The sequence below is a fragment of the Thunnus maccoyii genome, chromosome 12, assembly GCF_910596095.1.
Source record: "Thunnus maccoyii chromosome 12, fThuMac1.1, whole genome shotgun sequence".
Lineage (NCBI taxonomy): Eukaryota > Metazoa > Chordata > Actinopteri > Scombriformes > Scombridae > Thunnus > Thunnus maccoyii.
The window spans coordinates 21,229,260-21,252,207 of NC_056544.1; the positions used below are offsets into that span (position 1 = coordinate 21,229,260).

Genomic DNA, 22,948 nt, shown 5'->3' on the forward strand with positions numbered 1-22,948 from the left:
TACGAACCCGCAGAGAGACACGCAGATAAAATCAACCAGACTGACAAAAAAACAAACAGGAAGAGAGATAGTACTCCTCCTTTAATGTCTCTTCAGTGGCCACCACAGAAGATTTTCCTCAATACCTTTTAATCACTTCACGGCTCGTCTCCAGATTACAAGAACCGGCCGGCTGCTCCCGGGTCAAGGTGTAAAGGAGTTTTTTGTTGTTAGTGCACCTCAAGTCTGGAACAACCTGCCCGACAAACCAAGACTTGCAAAAAAATCAGCGTCCTCTTTAGATCTTCCTCTGAAAACAGATCCTTCAAATATATCATTTAATTAGAGTCATTATTGTTAATTATTGTTGCTATGTTTTTCACTGTGTGTTTGCATGTGTATTTTTTCCATTTGTCATCTCTGGTTTTGATAAGCTCTACATAATTAGACTTTATTATTGTAAAGATGAACCTCTCAGCTTGATTAATACTTTTATCCTGATACAAAAAGTTAAAAAGGTTTCTGATGCATATTTGTGGCCAACATTGTAAGCCAGGGCCTTGTTAAGGATTTCTACCAGACTTTACTACTGCCTCCATGTGGCTTTAATAAAGAAGGGCTCAGACCAAAAAAAAATAGAAAATGAGCTCAGGTCTGTGTATTAATAACAGTTGAGTTTATACAATGTGTAAGTGGAGGGAATCACAAGAGCCGCCATTGAACTCTGAAGGGCAGAATTACTTAGAAAACAGCTAAAAAAAAGTTAGTCTGGGACTATAAACAGTGTGTAAAAGCTAACAGGGATACTAGATAATGAGATTCAGCAGCCATTGAATTTAAGACACCCATGTTTAACACTTAAATAATTAGTTGATCACTCAATTAGCTTTGGCACAAACTAGAAAAAAACAAAAAACACGTCACGAACAGATGGCAAACTCAAACATTGCATTGTACAATAAACCTTTAATAAATAGTTTGTCATTAGTTTTCCATATTTACATAATAACCACCATTTACTTATGTTGCCATACTCATTTCTTGGCTAATTTTAGGCACACAGAGAGGGGGGTTCAGGCCACAAACCACATCGTACTAAAAACAGGAGTGGCTAGCAGGTAAGTCTTGAGAAATATAGAATTGCACCATACAACCAAATAGACCAAGAGGTGGCCGTCTCCCTTGAGCAATAAATATATACATTTGCTGAACGTACAGGTGATTGTACATTTACAGTCGTCTGCTTGGAAGCTGTACGAGTGCACATGGGGGGGGGGGGGGCTGGTGCAGAATCTTACCAGTTTATGTAGGGTCTGAATTTATGGGTTCACCTGTGTGTTGGTCCAATAAATGATACATTAAAAAAAAAGAATGATATTCAAAGACTTAATCAACACCAATGGCCTCCTGTCGAGTAACACCCCCTCTGTAATAATAAAAACGCTATGACGGGTTAAGTCAAAAATGTTGAGGGTAAAGTGTGGTCAACATTTACAGCTTGGCTTGGAACATTCAGTGACTTTTTGTTATGATCTACTGACAAAATCTTGGGGGAAAAAATAAGCTCATCAAATGTAACTAACCACTGTGAAATGCTTGTTAAATGAAGAGACTGAATATAGACAGATGGACATTCGATAATTTACCATCTAGTCACAAAAGTTCAAAAAGGTTCCTAAAAAAAAAAAAAAATAAATGACTGGATGAAGTTTTAAAAAGCTATAATAATAAAAAAAATAGCATTAAAACTTAAGTCTTCAGCCAAAGAAATTAAGACAAGAGAAAAACGACAAACACACACACACACAAAAATATCCAAATCACTCAAGTGCGCAAGCAAAACATACACACACGGTACGAAAAAGCAAACCAATGAAAAAAAAAAAAAAATATTGGCACAAAATATCTGACGTACATTTCAGTTCCAACAGATGTCAAACAGCATGAGACCCACTGTTAGCTACTAATCCGTATCAGGTTGTAATTTGGTTACTTAAATGCACTTTAGATGCAATTAACTGTTCAAAATTATGACAGGAATAATTTTACCAGCTGCTGATCACAGTATGTGAATAAGGGAACACAGTGTCACTGATGCGAAAAGCACCAAAAAAAATCAGGTGCAGGCGACGTCGTCCAACCTGCCGCCACCTACTGGCAAGAAAAGGAACAGCTGACTGTTCGATTGATTACTGACTTTCAGACAATGTTACAGATGCTTCTTTGGAGGGTGTACGTTACGTTTTTGTTTGATTTTGTTTGTTAATATTCACTGATGATGCTCTGAATGTCAACAAGAGCCTCCTGGTTATTCTAGATATTTATATTTGAATATTTATAATTTCTACTGGATCTTACTGTGATATCGTTTGTTATTTTAGCCATCAGGTGTAAAATGTAAAAAACCTCCAAAACTTTCAAAAACATTTTGCTTTTGAAGAGAATAAAACTGCAGCTGTAATCCTGTAACGCTGCCCGTATGAAGCTCATCTGTTAAAATTAGAGCAGCTTTTTAATTTCTTTGCCTGTTAACGGTAAAATCTCTACACCTGCAGGTGTGACATCCTGCTGCTATTACTTTCCTTCCTGTAGGTGACGCAGGCTGCCAGGTGTAAAAACTGACCTGGGTGGAGAATCTGCAGCCTGCTAAACGGGAGTTTTTGAGTTACAAGCCAGTTCGATCTAAAATGTCTCTGCCGCCTTCTGCGAGTGGAGTCGTTGAGAGAAATGTGCAACGTCTGTTAATAACTGTTTTGTGCGGCAGCTTAAGCGTCAGGGATTCAATGTAACCGTTTTGTACTTCATATCCAATTACCACTGTAGAAATCATCATCCACCATGTTACGTCATACTTAACCTTTGAATTTTCTACCGCAGCATGAGTGATATTCTGTTTAACCCTAATGATATTAATTCAAAGACTCTGTACTGATAGCAACACTCTACCTCAAGTGGTCCAGAGGCTTTTAAAATAAAACCATGGTTCTGTAAGCCTTAACCCTGGTGGTGATAAATGTCAGGAAACAAAGTAACGGGAAGGGCATGAAAACTAAAGGAATAAAAAGTTTGTAACGGCTCCGATGGGAGCGATAGTGTAAGATTACAGCCTTCTCAGACCTCGGTCTTCATACAGGTTACGTAATGTCTATATATATATATATATATGTATATATATATATACGTTTATATTAAGTCACTTCAAGGCAACATTTGTTTCTTGAATAAAAACTTGAAGCACAACTAGCCTTCAGTTTGAACAGAGAAAAATATACAACCCAAACTGTACTACTAATCTAGAGAATGGCAAGTAAACATTGAAAAACAGTTTCAGCTAATAAAGTGGTCTCTCTCTCTCTTTGTCTCTCTCTCTCGCACACTCCCCTCTGTAAGAAGTGTGATATTTAAAGAAATTGTAGTCAGGCAGACCAAAGTCCAACTGTTATTTTGTTTAGATCTGATCCGGTTGACCCATCCTAACCTAGATTAGGCAGCACATCTCCAAGACTGGTTTGCAGAGACTCCTCTCACAGGTATACAGTTGCTGTGCATACAGAGGAAGAACTGTGTTCCCTTCTTGGATGCTTTAACAGGAGCTTAAGTCTCAATGAAAAGCATCATAACAGAAGTTAGCTTGTGAAAGACCATTAAACAAGTGCGCAACTAACTGTTTGTTACACTCCTGTTGGACAAACAGACAAAGTTGCCACTTAACTGGCTACAGAGGAATATGAAGAATCACACAGGGATTTAGTAACAACGGGGGTTTTACCCCACTCGCACTCTAAACCAAAATCACTTCGGTTTGCACCAGGAGGGGGGCAAGCTGTTGTATGCTCCACTCTGTTGCCACTTTATAGAAACCAAGGATTAGAGTCCAGCTCAGCCGAGTCACTCCCCAAAACACACACATACACACATCTTTCCACCGCAGCCCCTCGAAAAATACTCAACACACTCTCATCATACAGGGTCTTTAGGAGAGTCTTCACAATACCCTGGTTTAAAACAGAAAAGGGCTGCTGAGGAAGGAGCGCCCACTTTTGTGCCGTGGACACACAAACACCTCTAACGTGGCACTCAAGTCTGATGTGTGCCTGAGGTGTGTCCATGTGGTAAAATGTGTGTATCTGTCCGTGTGTGTGTGTGCAAGGGGGTTTCTGGGGTGGAGCGAAGGGTGTCTGCCCCCCTTAGCTTAGGTTATACGCTGCTGTCCTCCAGCAGCGGCTCTTTGCCCTCCGCCCCGCTGCCTTGGGGGCTGTGGGAGTGACTCTGTGCCCCGTTGCTGTGCTTCTTATAGGCGCCGGGCCGCATGCCGGGCCCCGTGTGCTCCGGGATGAACAGGGCCACCAGCAGAGACAGCAGCACTGAGCACGCACCAAACAGGAAGGGGGGTCCTGGGATGATGGCACTCTGAAGAGAGAGAGAAGAAAATACTTTATCATATGTTCAGGAAGACTTTTTCATCTTAACTCTTGTTATTTTCTTTGTTATCTGTTTTTAACGCTGCAGCACTTTGAGATTCATTGTGCAGTATATATTAAATGTCTTATTATTATTATATTGTGCAATTGTGATTTTTTGTTCATGCTCACCTCATCAGTGGGGTTGGCCATGTTGAGTTTGGCACCTTTCTCAGAGCCGTCCGTGTCGGTCAGCTCCACATGGAACAAGTAGAAGACGAAACCGTAAAGAGCGGGGCCCAAACCGTTACAGAGGCCCCGAATACCAGTAATCATCCCCTGGACCACACCTAAAGAAAAGAAATATACGACCGTAAGCACTGTCAGGAAAATCAAGATTTTTCCTCTAGTTGGTACATAAAAGGCAAGACATGAAACATAACCTGAATGTGTCAATTATCTGGCTGCTAGCAGTGAGACATCAATTTTATGACAAATACAGCAGTAAATAACATATTAAACAGATACAGGCATATTTCAAAATCAACTAGATGTCTACACTTGATGAGACTGGATCACCAAAGCTGTGACTGGATATCAATTCACAGCAGAACTGCAACGATCAGCCGATTAATCGATTCATTGATCAAAAAATCGTTTCAGTCATTTTTCAAGCAAAAATGCCAAAAGTTCTTTGGTTCCAGCTTCACAAATGTGACTATTTGTAATTTCTTTCTTTGTCATATATGACAATAAATTGGAATAATTTAAAGTTTTGGACTTAGTTGGGCAAAACAAGCAAATTGAAGACATCACCATGGGCGCTGAGAAACTGTGAAGGCCGATTTTTCGGTACTTTTTAGCATCCAATTAACTAAACAATCAATCATGAAAATTATCGGCAGATTAAATCAAGAGAAACGCACCTTGTTGGTCCGGGTCTGCATTACGGGACACGATGGCGCTGATGGCAGGGAAAGTGATGCTGGACATGGCTGCAACGGCTCCAGCTGCCCACATCATCCTGAAACCGACATCACACGATAAAAAAATTGATTTATACACTCAACGTGGACGACGAGTTGAGGTGACCTCATCATTTCTTCTCTTGTGATCACAACACTTCTGGAGTTATAAAAGGTGTAAACTTCTAAACAATAAAACTACAATCAAACTGACTTCTAGCTTCCACTTACTGAGGTATCATAACATTTGATAGCTCATGACAACTTGTGGCTAAAAATAATGTGTGAAAAATGTGCTTCAGTAATCAAACCACAGCTTATAAAATGACCTGCTTCAAAAGTCTAAGTTATTAAATTAAGACGTAGAGACTCTTTTTTCCCCTTTTTGTGAACTTGGAACAGAGTCACCTAAATATAAAGCACGGCCTGTTTGGCCTTTATTTAACCTAATTTACAGGGTATTGACCAAAGCAGAGAGGAGCAACAAGGAAACATGTAGTGAATGTTCAATCAATAGATATTATGGTTGCACTGCGTTCCCCTCCGGGGCCTGAACAACAAGAGAAACTGATGAAGCGGTTGTGATCCCACTTGAAGAGAAATGAAACTGAAAGTGTAACTGAGGTTTATGAGTGATGCTTTTACACAACCTGTCTTCATTTTTACAGGTCTTAAATGAATGAACACTTAAAAAAACATGACCTGTGCTACTGGAAATGCCGTTAAATCTCATTAGTAGCAATTTCCAAAATAACACAATGTCTGTGCTCATGTTGTAAATCCTCACAAGAAATAATATCAGCTTTTATATTAGTCGATCAAAAATCTTTCAACACTTTGTTGATGCCTTTGAGGAGTTATCAGGTTATAGTGTTGGACTATGCTGCTCTCTAGTGGTGTAAAAAGGCACTTCAACAACAGTGGACAACACTACAAAACTGTATTAAGATACATTTCAACCTAATAGAGGACACTGAAAAATAATAGTGGTGTTTCTGATGTGTTCACTGACAGATGAGGCCTGAACCACATAAAGCTGGATGTCATTTAGCTTTTATTGATTTATTTTAAAGATTCTGCTGTAGATTTTGGTTTCTATTGAGTTTTTTTTCTCTCCACATTCTCAGCATGTTATTTGAATGAAAAAAAAATAAAGCAAAAGAACAAATATTTTCACCAGATTTGGCTTCCATAAACATTTCCAATGGAGTAAAACAAGGCATGTTTTGACTTAAGCTAAATAAACCATTAAGTGAGTCAGAGGCACAACTATGACTACGACTTTGGTTTTGCACCATCCGGCAGGAAATCCTTTGTCATATTAGATGAACTTCCTCCTTCGCTTAAAATCATGTTTGCTCAGTGATAACGTTTCACTGTAGAAGGTCCCAACAATGTTTTCATGAATCAAAAAGCAGATTTCTTAATGAATCTCTGGTTCTTCAAAAAGTCTCAATCTAGTTCTTATTTAGAAAAGCTCATTCGTTATATAATTTTCTGTGCGTGGCGTCTCAGTCCTGCTGAAGTAATGTAATGAAAAGGTTTGAGCGTTTGTGTGTTACTGACCAGGGCTGAGATCCGAAGCCGTACCAGGCCAGCTGGAGGATCTGGAAGCCAAGGCCGAGCAGGATTGTGTTCTTGTTCCCTATAGAGCGCATCAGGATGCCCAATACCACCGTCTAAGAAAACACAGCACACAGGTCATACAAGAGGCGTTAAGTAACATGGAAAAAAGTTTTCATCACTCTTGTGTCTTAACGCTAAAGTAGAGCTGAAAAGATTAGCCAATTAATAATAATTTTATTTGTAAAAAGGTATTTTTTAAAGCAAAAATACATAATAATTCCCAAGTTCCACCTTGTCATATGAGATGATGCTTTCTTTGTCTTATAACGTATTAAAAGTTTTGGACTGTTTTTTGAACAAAACTAGTAATTTGAAGACAGCAGCTTGAGCTGTGGCTAATGATGAAGGCCTTTTTCCACAATCTTCTGACATTTTATAGACAAAACAATGGATGGACTAACTGAGAAAACAGTCTGCAGATTAATCACAGGGATTAAAACAAGAAAAGATTTGTCAGCTTGAAAAGTTGCCGAAGAGGAAATGTGTACAATGTATTGAATTAAGTATTATATTAATTTAAAACTGCTTTATGCCTGATATCAGGCATGGTGCCTGTGAATTTTAACCCCTGTAATCAATAAATTAAAAAAAAATCTAAACTTCCAAACATGGGGAGAACATCAGATGTAAATGTATTTTTGCAGTACCTGAGCTAGTATTGAGAGGATCCCCACAACAGCGATGAAGGCAGCCACTGTCTCTGATGAGAAACCTATGACCTGAGGGCGAGAGAGCATTCAGATAACACAGATTAGGACGTTCACGTAAACACAAGCACAGCCGGAGGGGGCCGCCCATTATTCACTCTCTTAAAAACCTGACAACACAATGGAAGAATGAAGGATTGTTTGTGACCTTTTGTAAACGGACGCTGTTTACTACTCTCCTTGTCTTCTCCGTTGTATTCAGGTCAAATATGCTGCCCTTTATCTTCCTCAATACGGGCGGCAGCAGCAAGGTGTGTATAAGTTATAACAATGAACATAGAGAGATATCTGATAAACATGAGGGGTGGTGAGTAATATTAGCCCCGATGCTCAAGAACTACTTTCTTTTACAAGAAGATAGAAGAGAGTCTGAAGCTCTGCGTGTGTCAGACTTGCCCGACTGGTTCATCTGTCACTATTTACACAAACTAAAAAACCCTCAGTCCAAGCAGTTTAGAAGAAGGAGATCAAACCTTGTCAGTTGATCTCAAAGCTGCCAGCTGCTTCCAGATGCTACCATAGCAAATTACGCATCTAAAGCTGTCTATTTCTGGCTACTTGCGTTTTAAAATGCGTTGCGTCTTCGGCTGCAGCTGTGGTAGCATTTTGCTGAGACACCTAATGAATTCGCTTTAGTTATTCACAAGCTGAAACAGGCCGCTCAGCAAACCTGCTCTTCCAATCTTGAAGCTATGTGAAAGTGTGTGGTCTGCAAATCCCCCCCCTCCCTCCCCCGCGCCCCCCCTTCCCCATCTGTACTGAAATAATTCCCTGAGCTTTCCAGCAGCAATTTCAGCCTCTCGTGAGTATGAAGGTGTCACATACAACATGCACGTATTAATCACAAACGACATCGTCTAATAAAACTGTGTCTTGGATTCTGAACATCTCCACAAGAAGTCTTACGCTGTATTCAAAACTGCCTACTACATACTACTCATGAACGCAGTATGCAGTACAAAACTGTTTAATTGATTTAATCTGCAGTATGCGGCTTAGCCGGTTTCCAGGTTTGGAAAGCGGAACTAAACAATGGCACAGCTGATGGTCACATCTCCGAAAACGCCGAAGCAAATTTCCAAACAGGTGTTATTTGATTAGATTCCCAGTATGTGTTCAGTTTAAACGGTCTAAGCTACTTCCTCACCTGAAAAAATATTAAAACTTAATAAAGTGACATATTAACAGTCCCAGAGCGAAAAACAGCTTTTGGCCTGACTCAAACTCTCTGCTGTATTACTGTCCACCATTTCAAAAACAACCAGCTGTCGTGACCTTTCCAGCGCTTTGCATTGTGCGACACAGTAGGTGAGGTAGACTGGTCCGATACATACTGAAGACATCTAATTTTGCTTTTGTTTGCATACTACATGCTACATTTTGGCCAAATCAGTACATACTGCTAGTATAGTTGGTGGTTTTGAATGCAGAGTGAAGAGAAACACATAAAGCAAGGAGAGCAGAGTGTTACCTGTCTGAGATAGAGGAAGAAGCTGGAGTACTGGCCGGCCTCGGGGAGGTAGGAGAGAAACACTGTGATGCAGATGAGGAGCACCGTGGAGTCCTGACCCACTTTACGCAGAGACTGGCCGAGAAAAAAAAAAAAAAAAAGAGCAATTTTAACTTGTTGCACGGTTAAAGAATTCAAAACAGTGACAGTGAAACTCTGCTGCTCAAGGTCATGCTGATACAGTTAAGTAAGCAAATCAAAGCTTTACTGTATATTTATGACAATATAATCATATTACTGTAACACATGGGTGGTAATGATATGAACTCTGCATTAAGGTTTTTAACAATTTTAATTTAAGTTGTAAATATGGAGATTTAGGCAACAAGGACCAAATTCCAAATGTTCACACACAGCGACCACTACAACTCAGGTGAAAACAGCTTAAACATTAATCTATAACTGAAATGTATTCATTGTGAATGAGGGCTAGTTATGCATCATGTAGTTTCTATGCAGGAACTGATGAATGAATGAAAGAAATGTTTAAATGAGATGTTTTCTCAGACTGAAAGAATTTGTCTGTGACCTGCCCTTGTTTATAATTTGCTCAACTGTTAAGTGTGTTCCCAGCATGAGGCTCTTAGCTGTAAATGAAAACATTCAATCACAGTGAAGTAGAAGCTTCCTCTCAATAACGGTCATCTAGGCAAACATTTAACTAATAAGCTGATTTTAACTAATAAACACTGCAATCAACCCGTGCGTACTGTGAGTGCACATGGGGAAAAATGATCAATACGGTCTTGTTTTGTTACTCACAGCGAAGGGATCCGCCTGCTCCCAGGAGATGGGTGCTCCCCACGACGCCGGCCTCATCTTCTCTGGCAGCGACTCCGGTACGGCCACCAGGATGAAGCAGATGTCGAGCAGGGCGATGGCTGTGGCCAGGATCACCACCAAGGTGTCCCCGTAGGCCACAGACAGGTAGGCTCCGATGGCCGGGCTGGTAACCAGGCTGGCCGCGAAGGTAGCCGATACCTGATGGGAGGGTGAGGCAGAGTTCAGGTGAGCAGAAGAAGAAGTCATTGATCTTACCTTTCATGCTTTTATCTTTTAGTAATGGCTTTTGGCCTTTTGGCTCTGCTGCTTATTATACGGTGACGGACTTTATCAGAGTTTTGAACAGAAATATAAACTTAACTTCTGTGACCACAGCTGTGAAAATTTTGAACATGCAAATTTGCAACATGCAAGCTGTGACTTGCAACATGAGATAATTTCTTGTTGAATTCATTTTGACATATTTAACAAATCCAAAGCAACACCATCATGCTTGCAACCCGTTCGTGAGCACGTGAAGGGACTGTGGGATAAATTTATCTGTAATTTGCAAGTGACAAATCATGTGTGATACAGGAAGCCTGTATCATTTGAGATGTGCGTGGCAGTAGTGCTCGCTTACATTTAGATAGAGAGATATGGGTGGACTGACTGACTGGACTGGACTGTCACATTTTATATGCATTCTATTTGCCTTTGTTCCTTTAAAAAAGTTTTATTTCATATTTATTGCATGTATTAGGTTAGTTTTATGTCTTTTTATTCATTAACTGATTGACTGTAGTAATATGGTGTTTTATATTTAGTGGTTGGGACTCCTGAGCTACACTAATGTTAGTTTATGCCATAGTGTTAATATTGTTGTTACAGTATTTCTTTGAAATTGTCAGCTGTGAGCGGATCTGTCTGTCAATCTATATACAAATTCTTCACTACTAATTGTTTCCTGGGATTACATAATCATTGTGGTGGTGTTTTTAAGACTACATATATTTTGTAGGACTCAAAATATGTTTTAGTAAACCATCTACTTACCAATCCATATGCTGTGCTCCTCTCATGCTCCTGCGTGATGTCCGCCACGTAGGCAAAGATCACAGAGAAGGTGACGGCAAAGACGCCGGACATGGAGATGACTGCAAAGTACCACCTGAAAGAAGAAAAAAGTTGAACTTTTCAGGGCTAAAACTAAACCTCTTTATATTGTAATGTAATTGAGAACAAGCGCCAACTCACCATGGGCTGATCTTCATCAGTGGAATGGGCGCACACGTGAAGAAGACTGTTAGCAGCAGGAAAGACTTGCGTCCCCATACGTCTGACAACGCTCCGATCAGAGGAGCACTCAGAAATGATAATAGGCCCTGCGGGGGGGGGGAGACACAGGGGAGAGAGATGGGTGAGGAGGATGGATGCATCAGAGGAGCAGAAAGAAAACACTAAGAGAGGGAGAAAATGTTAAAGTGTAGTTATTGAAGAGAGTGCTGAAGTTACCACTCAGGGGGTTAAAGTAGACGCATACAGCCAGTTTTGAAACCTGCAGGTCTACTAGAGCTTCATGTAGAAAATGTAACTATAATAAATGCAGGATATTGTCCTTACAGCCGACGCTCTAGTGGAAAATTCAGTCACACATGTAAAGCCGACTAATTTGAGCTGCGGCTGCTGAGTTTGTACTCTAAAGCCACAATGACACAAAGGCAACCATCAATTTTACAACTATTGTTTGGGCAAAAAATGTCATACAGCTTACAAAGTCTGGTATAACCAAACCACTTAAGACATGAAACCCGAGAGAACAAGACAACAACGAAGCAGCTGGTTACAAAATAGAGATCTTAGCGGAGGGGTCGCTGGCCAGAATACATAATCTTTCAAATTTTGTTATTGTTTTTGGAATAATGGCTTGTTTTTCTTGTGGAAACTAAATAGTTTTTCCATTTTGATGATCAAATAATTATTACAATATGTTGAAAATCAGAGAATAATAAAGTTTGTTGATCACAAGATAAAAATAAAAAAATCTAAAAAAACCAATTACAACCTCAATTATCTTTTATACTCTTTTTGCACCATCAATGTGCACTTGAGGTACTTGACCCTCCAAAAGGAGCTTCATTGAGCTATTCTGTCAGCCAGCTGGGGAACCGGGAACCTGCAACCTGCTACGGTTACTGGACAGTTTGCAGGTGTTAACATGTAGCTGAATTAGTGTCGAGAGGGGCGTCGCTGAACAAGAGCGCACACGCTCAGCAAATCCTCCACGGGCAAATAAAAACAAGTCAAACTCGCAGCGCTGAAGGAGGATGTCAGTTGACAACAGCTGCAGCACAAAAAAAAAGCACAAAAAAGTGAGAGGCTGTATGTGTGTTTAACAGCTTTGTGTGATGAGAAAAATCAATAAACTTAAATATATTATGATTTCACAATAACTGTCAAGATATCAAAAATTGCTTTCTTTCATTTGGATAAATACAGATTAACTCCACAGCGCATTTGAAGTCATTAAACAACACAAAGATAAAAAGTGCGAGACTGTATTCCGGTAATTTGCATGTGATACCGTTATATTGCTGTCATGAGAGCCTGGACACCGAATCTAGTTAATTCTGTTTGTGTGTGCGCTGTTGTCTCTTACCTTGACGCCATGAATAAGCCCATTCATCAGGAATGTGTGCTGGGGGAATGTCTGGTGTAAGACCTGGAGAACAAACACAGATAACACCAGATGAAACCACTTTATCCACATAATCGGCGTCACATTTCAAACATTTCACCTACGGGGCGGAGAGCGAAACAAGTGTGACCACATTGTACAAAAATCTAGGAACGTTTTAAGTGATGGAGGGTTGAAAGTAAGAAAATAAACCGAGCAGGAGAAGAGCAGAAATCACTTTTTTTTGTCACTGCAATGATATTGTAAAAATTTTGTTTTACACAGCAAATATAAATATTTTTATGCATTTGCTCAGACCATCCACAGGGTGATGACACACATATTGAGTTACATGCGAGGATCACTCTGCGGCTAATGGTTGTCATTCCTCATGGGAGTGCTAAATCCTGTAATTTTCACACATGTGCTTAGGTCATAAAGGTGACAGTCAACACACTACCTAAATGCTTTAGGTAACCACTTGCAAACTTGAGATATACCCCCCCCGCCTGTTTTATGATCTTACGTCAATGCAAATGGTTCACGCTAAGCAGTAACCCATTAAAAGTGAATACATTTCTACAGGTGGGGATATAAAGCGAGCACTACTGACAGGTCAACTCTCACTTCCAGTTTTTGAGCAGTCATGTGAGCGGAAACGGTTCTGAAAGCTGATACAGTAGTCAATGTGTGGTCCGTTCTAAATGTTGCATAGTTAGGTGCACCTATTGTGGTTTTTGCTACAAAAGACAAAAGGTCTGACTGAGTATTTTCACCTGCTACACACTGTTTGTTTCACTCTGCTCAGTTGAGAGTGAACATCTTCTTTTAGTAAATATGATTGTGAATGACTGACAGTAAGCGTGTAGCCATAGAGACCAGAAAACTTTACGGCCTCATTCAACCATAATATAAGGATTTGGCAATATGAGCTGTAGGATGTGTCATATCAGAATGAAAAATAACCACATCTCTTCATCAATGCTGTTGTAACATAACATCATGTTACAACATTTGACTTGCACAGTGACTGTTTGATGGTTTTTAGATTACTAATAGTTTTTCTGGGAAACTGTTCTGTGATAAAATTTCACACTTAAAACCGCACCAAGGCCTCAAAATTTTATTTTAAATATGAAAAGTTGTTTGGAATTTTTTCCAATTTGCTCTTGAGATGTACTTCCAAAAATAATAAAACAAAAATCATTAAAGTCTTGTGTAGCACAGTCTTGAAAAAGGGTAATTTAATGCTTTTATTATAAACACATTTGAACTTTTCTGTTGGTGACGATAGTCAGTAACATGGTTAAGCGCAGCCAGGCTCTGTATTCCTAATATCTAATCTATGTTGGTGGGAATGCGGGAGGGAAAAGGGAGTTCAGATGGTTAAAAATCCATGAAATGTTCAGTTCAAAGTCTAAATGTCAGTGTGCAGCAAATATGGTTCATTGGTGTCATTGACACTGGTGTGGGAATATGAATCCTTAGTTTACTTTAGGACAAGAGGAGCTCGACTGAGACTGAACAGCAGGATCTGGTTATTGTTCAGGGGTGCAGGGGGGAAAGCTCGTGGCATGGCTGAGAATCCCCTCTCTTCCTCTGGGACTCAGTTACCCAACACACAGTCTGTGAATGCTCAGTGGAGACTGTTGCTGCTGGATACTAATGAAGCAGCGCGCTCATTGGGAGCAGTGAAGCAGTCCCTCTCATCTTCAGGCGCCCTCTGATTAGTCCAAAATGCAAATCCTGCCTCCGCCCAGGGATCTTCAGGGCAACAATCCCCCAGTAATTAATGCTTAACAGTCGCACATACAACCACCTCTTCAAACAAGAGACTGCTGAAAAGCAGGCATTGCATAAGCCTGTCTGGCTCACATCATGTGGCTCACAGATGTTTACTCATCATATGTTTGAGATAACAGTTTCTACCAAATGTACATTTCTTTGGAAGGGAAAAAACTTGTATGAAAAACAAAACAAAACAAAAACAAACAAAAAAAACTGAACAGGAATTCAATAAATGCAGAGCTTGGCTGAAAAACGAAAAGCTACTGTCAGAAAAAGAACAACTATTAATACACAATCCCTTCTGGTATGAAATCAAGGAGTTGATCGTTATGAGTCATCTTAGCATTTCGCAAACAAATAGTTCTGTTTTTGAGGAAACAATAACGTGTGTTTTTGAAATATTGAGGAACGGGTGGTTTTCTGGTTTTCAAAAGAACAAGTTACATTTTGGAATGACAATCTTGTAAAAAAAAATGCTGCTCCACCTGCCTGTAGCAAATAACTTGAAGCACACCAACTCTGCCGGGCACTGAGGTGAATGTGTGGCGTGGTTTGTCCGGCCGGCATCTGTTCTGTGTGGCCTGACAACACAAACCAGTGACACCACCACCCCCCGCCCCCCACCCACCCTGATAAGCCTTTTCAACAAAGAACTGGTGCTCAGACAATACAACCGTTTTGATGCCCTTTTCATATTTCTCAGTGCATTAGCGCCTGGCAAAAACATTTGCCAACACACGCGCGCACACAAGAACAAAAAACAAAACTGCGTCACCCAGGGCCGTGCTCAGTTGATTAGGGATTCAATTATTCATAGACAGTGATGGGCCTTGTGTGATTCCCGTCAATGGGAGATGCCGCTCTTTGGCTAGGTTTCCAGAGAGCAGAGGTGTAGGCGTATGAATATATTACAAACTGTTATGCCGGTTTACATAACAGCGTGTCTACGTGAGAGGGTGTGTATCGGGGCTTACCGTGAGCATCGGGGTGGTGAGCAGACCCCATGCAAAAAACTCCAGGAAGATGACCACCACAGCATGGTAAACACTGGGCTCACCAATTCCCTGAGGCTGGACAGAGACAGAGAGAGAGAGACAGACACACACAGACAGAAAGGACGTCAGCTGAGAAGCAATAATGATGTTAATGGTAACATATTAACAGATTTAACCTTAAAGTGGATTCTACTTTAAGGGCAGCATTTGCTTAATGACACTGTGCATCACCAGATCATGTGGGAGAGCCCACAGTTGAGTAAGAGTGAATAAGAAGATGTGAAATTTTCTTTTTAATCTGGACTTTAGGAAGAAGAAACTACACTGAGGGAAAATACTGGACTGAAGTTTAAATTTAGCAATGACACCAATCAGATTATCATTACTGTGGCCTGTTTTTCTCTTTTAACTGAAATTCAAATAATTTCCTGCGTATAACTACTGAAACCTGCTGACAGACCACAATCACTCCGAGTACACAACGACAATCAGTAAATTTACATGCCCACAAATGGTTTGATGACTGTAAATAAACAGATTTTGGATTAAGAAATGTACTCGATTCACATGAACCCCCTTGAACTGAGTTTACAAGCTGCTTGATAACCAGGAAAGCTTGGTTTCATCCTGCAGATAACTAGAAGATAAGAATAAAACTGAAAGAGTTTTCTTCATTGATTAACTTACACAGAACCTTATCATGACATTTGACATCTGTTATGATATGAAAGCGTATTTTTCCACCACTTTGTAACCATTTTGCAACATAAACCAAGCTGTATACATGACAAGAGTAATTTGAAAGCACAGTAAGCATCGCGGCTCTATTAATCCAGTCATACTTACTCTAATTACGACATTAATGTGAATGAGGCAACACGGTTAAGGTGCTTACATGGCATCTGCACTATCTGGTATATTGCTTTACTCTGATTTTTAACAAATGTTGGTAGGTGCAGGTAAAAGCACAGCATGTGAAGCAAGAGAACAGGATTCATTTTAACCAGATATGACACTGTATCATCAGTGATTGTGTAAGCGCTTTTGCAAATTTAACTTTTACATCCAGCAGGAACTGAGCCGTTTAATGTAACAGGTAAAACAGCCAAACACTTCTGTGCTATAGTTTACTGGGTGAGTCTTGATTGCAGACTTATTTCTGTGATGAGTAAAACACAAACGTTCTTTTTTATCTCCCGTAAATCCAGCTCCCGAGAGAGGAACTCGCTTTGCTGCGGCACGGTAAAATCTATATGAGTCTGTGAGGTAAAGAGAAAGTGTGATTGAGTGAGCCGCTGGATGCTGAGCAAGATCTTTAGGAGGAAATGAAGTATGGTGGTGATTAATTGTGAAAACTGTAAAGTAGGCCAGGGCTAACTTAAAGACAGTAGCAGCTACTTTACTAGCTAATGTGGTTTGCCGTTTCCCCCACGCGGAAAAGGAGAAAAAAAACACAGAAAACCAGTCCACCTGGGTATATCCGCTTGGGGCGTACACAGCAAATTTGATAAACTCCCACACTTTTTTCCCCCCTACACAAAAGGTTTATGATCACACCATCTGCCTCACTGAGAAAATGAGGAACAATCTGTAACCGCCTCGTTATATGGATGTTGCAACATCCTCTCTACTGACATGACCACCAGCTACATATTTTCAAATCACATTTTGCTATTGACTACTGAGCATCCAGGCCCAGTTAGATGGGGAGCTGGATGTTGACAGTAAAATCCTAATGGCCCGGGTGGTCAGATCAAGCTGCAGTAACACATTAAAACAATAACAATTATCTGAACTGAGTGCCTCATTGGAACAGTGCCACATGATGTCAGGTGTCTAAGATGTTTACATCAGGATGACGAGAGCATCACACTAGGAAAACTCCAGTTCTCTTCATTATGTTTACAACTCTGTATGTTTTCATATGAATTTCCAGTATGTTTGGCATAGCTGTCCAGCTGATTACATAACCAAACACTGATGCCTCACTGTAATTTATAACAAACCTGTCATACTCACTCTTTGCCAACAGCCTACTTTTGGAAAAATCATCTAAACGATCCAAATACCTATAATCCCTGCTGTCTCTTTGATCTGTCTATTGAGGAAGTATGATGATTCCAGTTAAGGGCATCACATTATCACATTAGTTTCATCAAAGCTGGGTTACAGGTGTAAGTGAAGCGGAGAAATTTGTTTAAGTGTGTCAGAAACACAGGCCCACTCTGATAGTTAAAAGATAGGTTCACAACAAGTCTGCCTTAAAGCAACAGTCAGGGGTCCACATGAACACATATTATCTCTGAACACTGTAATCATTCCTCCTGTTCATATTGGCTATTAAAAAGATACCCTTCAAATGTGCTTTCAATGTACCTGATGGGGGCCGAAATCCACAGTGTGTCCACACAGTTATTTTGTGCAAACATACAATTAAAAGTTTATCTGAAGCTTATATTAGGCTTCAGCAGTCTGAGTTAGTCATATCAAGTGGATTTACAGTCTTTTTAGCAGTAAATTCCCTCTTTGTGTTTCCCTGTCGAGCTGCGGTGGAAGTATAGTAACAAAAAGAGGGACTTTGACACTACAAAGACTGTAAAGTTGAAAAATATCTACTTGATTTGACTAATTTGGACAGCTGAAGCTTCATATTAGTTGCAGATAAACTTTTAAATACATTTTCGCACAGGAAGAGGGTTGTGGATTTTGGCCTCCATCACTTACATAGTTAAGTACATTATGATGATATCTTCTAACGGTCAGTATGAACAGGAGGAATAATTGCAGCAAGAAAAACCTGTTTCGGTGTTGATTTGGGCACCTGACTGTTGTTTTAAGGCACGCTTTCTTTTCAGAAATTGTGAACCCGTCCTTTAATACATAAATAAAATCCTTAACAGCCAGCATAGATACACAGTTATACACAGATGTTAGCTTTAGCAGCGGCAGCTTTGACTTCACTTGCCGGGGATGTTGACTTAAAACGTTGTGTTTGCTTGTTTTCAACCGACGTTAGCAAACACAGTGAATAATGTTGCTTTCGCCCCCTTAAAGACCACACTATCGACTAAAACTCGGCTAACATTGCCTGACAATTCATCTGCCTCATTAACAATTATCCAGATAGTAGAAAAGTAGCTTAAATGTAGCTTAAGATATTAAGCGGTGTTTTGCAACTGAGTAAAATAACCCCAATTAAACACATAGGCTAGTCGGATAACGTTGCTAGTGATGCACAATTATACGTCATTTTTTTTGGGACAAACATGAGGTAACGCGAACATTAGGCGCTGGTTTAAATGAGCTAATACTCGTGGTGACATTAACAGGGTTATTGTTGAAAGATAGTCGATTAATAAAAACACACCTAACGTTGACATTATCCAGCTAACGTTACCTGAGCTGACGTGTAAACGCCTAGGCCGCTAACGTTAGCCGAGGCTAGCCGTGTTAGCATCAACACCCAGCTAACGGTCAACATTATCTGCCGGGACCAACCATCAAATCAACAAAATGCCGCCCCGACCACCGCGATTAAACGAAATAAACAAGGCTACTGGCTAACTTCAAGCGGCTGAGGGCCAGTTTAGCTCAGCCGCGAGCTAAGTTAACGAAGACAAATAAATATTTAACTCACACTTCCTCCATCTTTTATTATAATTTTCTTTGCTAGAAGAATGCTGCGGTTCAGCCGCTTTTTCTTCTTTTTCTCCCCCGTCATTGTTAACTTATGTCCATTCTTGGTGTCAGAGGGTCATCGTTGCACCTACAAAAAGTAAAATAATCTACAGATTTCGGCTACTAATATCACAACACCTCGCTAGTCGGCTCCAGGTAGCTAGCAGCGAGCTAACTAAATGATGATTTCTCATCCCCACCTCACTTCAACCCGTCTTCCTGAACCAAATGCTTTCCCGCCCCTCCCAACCGACGTCGATCAGCGATTGGCCGGCTGAGGAAAGAGCAAATCCGAACTCGGCGTTTGATTGGTTTAGAAAAACGTAGGTGCCATTGATCCTGAGAATGTTATTCGTGAACGACACTCCGCGGGTTTGGTGTAACAAAGAGGAAATCCCTTATATGGAGGTGACAATGTTTACGAAGGAAGTGAACAAGATGTACAGCTATGTCCATGAACCAATATTAGCACAATTCAACAAAAGACTATACATATGGCTTAATAAAACATCTTTTATAGGCTTATTCATGCCAAAAGTTCTGGTTTGACTTTCACAGCTGAAAGTTGAAGCTTGATAATATTTCACAATTAACTTATTAACAACAACATAGCCAATCTAATTAATTTCATATGTATTGTGAGCAATACATATTAATTGCTGCAAATTGAGGGGTGCAATTTAGCTCCTCAATCTCTCTTTCCAAACATTAATTTTCAAAATCCTCTAAAAAGACTGTAAATGTGGCAGATATCCACTTGATATGACTAACTCAGACTGCTGAAACCTGACATAATACATACAGATAAACCTTTAAATACATTTTTGCCCAAAATGACTGTGTGGACACACTGTGGATTCTGGTCCCCATCATCTACACTGAGGGCACATTTGAAGGGGATCCTCTAACAGGCAGTATGATTACAGTGAGGAAAACCTCTTTCAGTGTTCCTGTGGGCACCTGAATGTTGTTTTAAGACAGACTTGAACAATTGTGAACCTATCCTTTAAGTCCCCAACACGTTAGTGAAATCTAGATAAATGTGATGGGTTTATACTTGTGCTCCTTTTTAAATGTGTGTAGTATTTTAAGTTTCAGTTTGCTGAGTAAAATGTGTTGGGAAATGACTGAAATGGAAACCTTTCGTGTTTGAAATCTGTCAAAGGGTGGATCACTTAAACTGAAAGTTTGAACTTCCGAAATTCACACTTGATAAAGATTTAACTACTGGGGGTGTAGTATAAAAGAGAATCTGAGCTGAACTTCGACTACATACTTCTGATCTAGCAAAGGTGTTATAAAAATCATGATTACACTGTGTATGAGTGTTGCTATTTTATCTAGATTGTGATGAATTGTTCCTGTCTTGTACTGCAACTCTGCAACATCAGCAGACTTATCAGCTAAAGTTAAAGGGAGTTCAGCATTATATTTGTAAAGAGGAAGATGTAGAAATTAAAATTTGTTGGAGAAAGGGTGAGACATGTCATCTGGGGGTCAGTTGGGCAAGATGGCTCCTGGACAGGATATTTTGATAGATTAAGAAAAGAACTGTAACGCCCTCTTAAGGTGTATAAAACCCTGTTATAAACGCTCCACTAGGAGCCTTTTTCTTTGTAACCTCATCCTGTGTGATGCATTGTGAAACGCTCCTTCTTGTACAAGAAAATAAATTCTGTTAAATTTTGATACTTCGGCTCCGGTCTCTATTGTTTAATGGTCATTAAGAAGAATTTTTTTAACAAAGGGAATTTTTACCAGTTTTCTGACCAGCCAATAGGTTTTCCTATAAGCAACAGACGTTCTGGGGTTCATATTTAATTAGGGCTTATGAACAAATAATTTTAATAAGTTTATTACATTTTTGTAATATATTCATAATTAACCCCCATAATTCCTTACTTTATATAGTAAACAGAAAATCAATATTTTATCCTGAAATGGTATTAATTCATGAGCTCATGAAAACAAAAGGGAACTGGTTCCTGTTGCACCATCAATGAAATTACTCAAATTACCCAGTTGTTACAGTAAATTTCCTCAGAAATCTTCCTTGCCTCATCTAAAAAAAATAAGTATTTTAAGTGTTAAGTGTTCTACATAAAATTCATTGACTGCAATGTAAGATAGTATTTTAAAATATCAAGATAGTCAAGTTTATTTATATAGCACATTTCATACGATAGGTGTAAACTCAATGTGCAATATACTCTTACAAACTGGCTCTTTGTATATATATTATAAAAAATAACTGATAGGTATCTATTCAGTCTTTCACTTTCTATATATTTTGAGCAATTTCATAAGCATTCTTTGTCTTACTGTACAAACAAGGGCATGTAAAAGTTTTTAAAATCAAAATATGCCTAATATTGTTATAAAACTTTTTCTGTCAAACCAGTAATTTTACAAGTTTCGTCACTGTCTGTTATTAATGTTAGTTTTCCCAGCAAGAGACAATTGAAAATGGTCAGTTTATTAGGACATCCAACCCAATATGCATCATCCCTTTCCCTTATAAAATATACAGGCATGCATATTCAAAAACAACACCCTACGTGTATAGACAAAAATGAACTTGGTGAAACTGCACAGCTTTGCAACACCAAGAAAAGTGACAGAGGGAAATATTTTCAGTCAATCTAAAAAGGCAGCAATATGACCATTTCCTAAACAGGTACACTGAATCAGTGGTCAGTCACAGCAGTAAAATGAAATAACAGAATAACAGATTTACAACAATATACTCCATATGAGCTCAAGATGCAATATCTCTCTGTACAATGGAGAATTGCTGTATTTACAATGCTAGAATTTTCTGATACAGTTACAAGACATTTTTTTCCCCCCTCAATAAACCACATAAACTCCCATTAGTACCATAGCGGTTGAGCTCAGAATAATGCCTATTAGTAAAGGAGACACTTGTATTCTCAATTGCTCCTCATCATGTTGTCTTGTTTTTCTCCATAGATGAGACACGACTTGTCACACAGCTTCACAGGACTGATCAAAAAATAACTAGCTTTATAAAACATTTAATGTACAGTGTTTAAAAATAACATACAGTGTATTGATATAAAGATGCCGAGTAGTCACAACTGTTGGTTCTCCAGATCTGGTATAAAGACCGTGAAGGAACAGTCTGCATGATCTCCCATTAAATACATATACATTCCCAACGCACTTACTGTATTTCCATAGCAGCACTGAAATGGAAAAGTCTATAAAACAAATTGCACAGTTTTTTTTTTTGCCATAACACAAGTCTTCTATTAACACATAATTGAGGATATTCCAATTATTACAACTTGTGGTTTTACGCTCAGGTTAGATCTTCATCCTCATCTATGTAAGGAATGTCCAAGTCGTCAAAGCTCCCGTTGGTAGTCTTGCTGGTGAGCTGTGGCTTGTCGGTTGTAGAGGAGTTTAGGTCGTTGTCTTCGCTGGGCATGAAGCACATGGATTGGGTCACATCTGTATCTCCTGGCAGGAATTCGGTTGATGTGAACTCGCCACCTGCCTGAGACATAAGACTTCTGACTCTCTGTGCCAAGTCAGGAGGTTTTTGCGGGCAGGCGGGCTTCTGGTTCTGGTTTTTCAATCGCATGGTCACCTTTCCTGGTATTAGAAACATCTGATTAGTCAACATATTTGGTACAAGCTTGTAGTACACACACTGCAAACCACAAGTTCTCATGTTGGTTAGTTTCATTTATGGAAACTGTGAGCAAAAGGAACTTGTTATGAATAGAATCTGTTATTATAATGAGAGCACATGGTCTACAGGGCCTCCATACGCTTCAATGTAGTGCTTATCAGTGTGTCCAAAGCCCCCTGCTCCCACACCTTTTCTAAGTC

The 22,948-nt window shown here is 39.6% G+C and overlaps 2 protein-coding genes across 4 annotated transcripts in view; both read right to left on the reverse strand.

Annotated features, from left to right (window-relative positions):
• Positions 1-925: 925 nt before the first annotated feature.
• On the reverse strand, positions 926-19,308 carry mfsd14a2 (major facilitator superfamily domain containing 14A2). 2 transcript variants are annotated; one of them, XM_042429345.1, is made up of 12 exons: positions 19,047-19,308; positions 15,389-15,484; positions 12,609-12,671; positions 11,207-11,334; positions 11,006-11,120; positions 9,950-10,168; positions 9,149-9,262; positions 7,618-7,689; positions 6,911-7,023; positions 5,306-5,403; positions 4,572-4,729; positions 926-4,389 (listed from the first exon to the last, which is right to left on the reverse strand). In XM_042429345.1, the coding sequence occupies exons 1-12, from the start codon at positions 19,128-19,130 to the stop codon at positions 4,177-4,179; spliced, it is 1,473 nt and encodes a 490-aa protein (XP_042285279.1). In that variant the 5' UTR covers positions 19,131-19,308; the 3' UTR covers positions 926-4,176. The 2 variants fall into 2 exon arrangements, with proteins under 2 accessions (XP_042285279.1, XP_042285280.1); XM_042429346.1 differs by lacking the exon at positions 19,047-19,308 and adding an exon at positions 18,807-18,881.
• Positions 19,309-21,547: 2,239 nt separating this feature from the next.
• myo9b (myosin IXb) overlaps positions 21,548-22,948 on the reverse strand; it is a 31,098-nt gene continuing 29,697 nt past the window's right edge. Inside the window, exon 40 of one of the 2 annotated variants that reach the window (XM_042428988.1) lies at positions 21,548-22,708. In XM_042428988.1, the coding sequence (XP_042284922.1) occupies positions 22,413-22,708 (296 nt within the window). In that variant the 3' untranslated portion in view covers positions 21,548-22,412. The remainder of the gene's footprint in view (positions 22,709-22,948) is intronic. The other variant, XM_042428989.1, reaches the window with a different exon arrangement.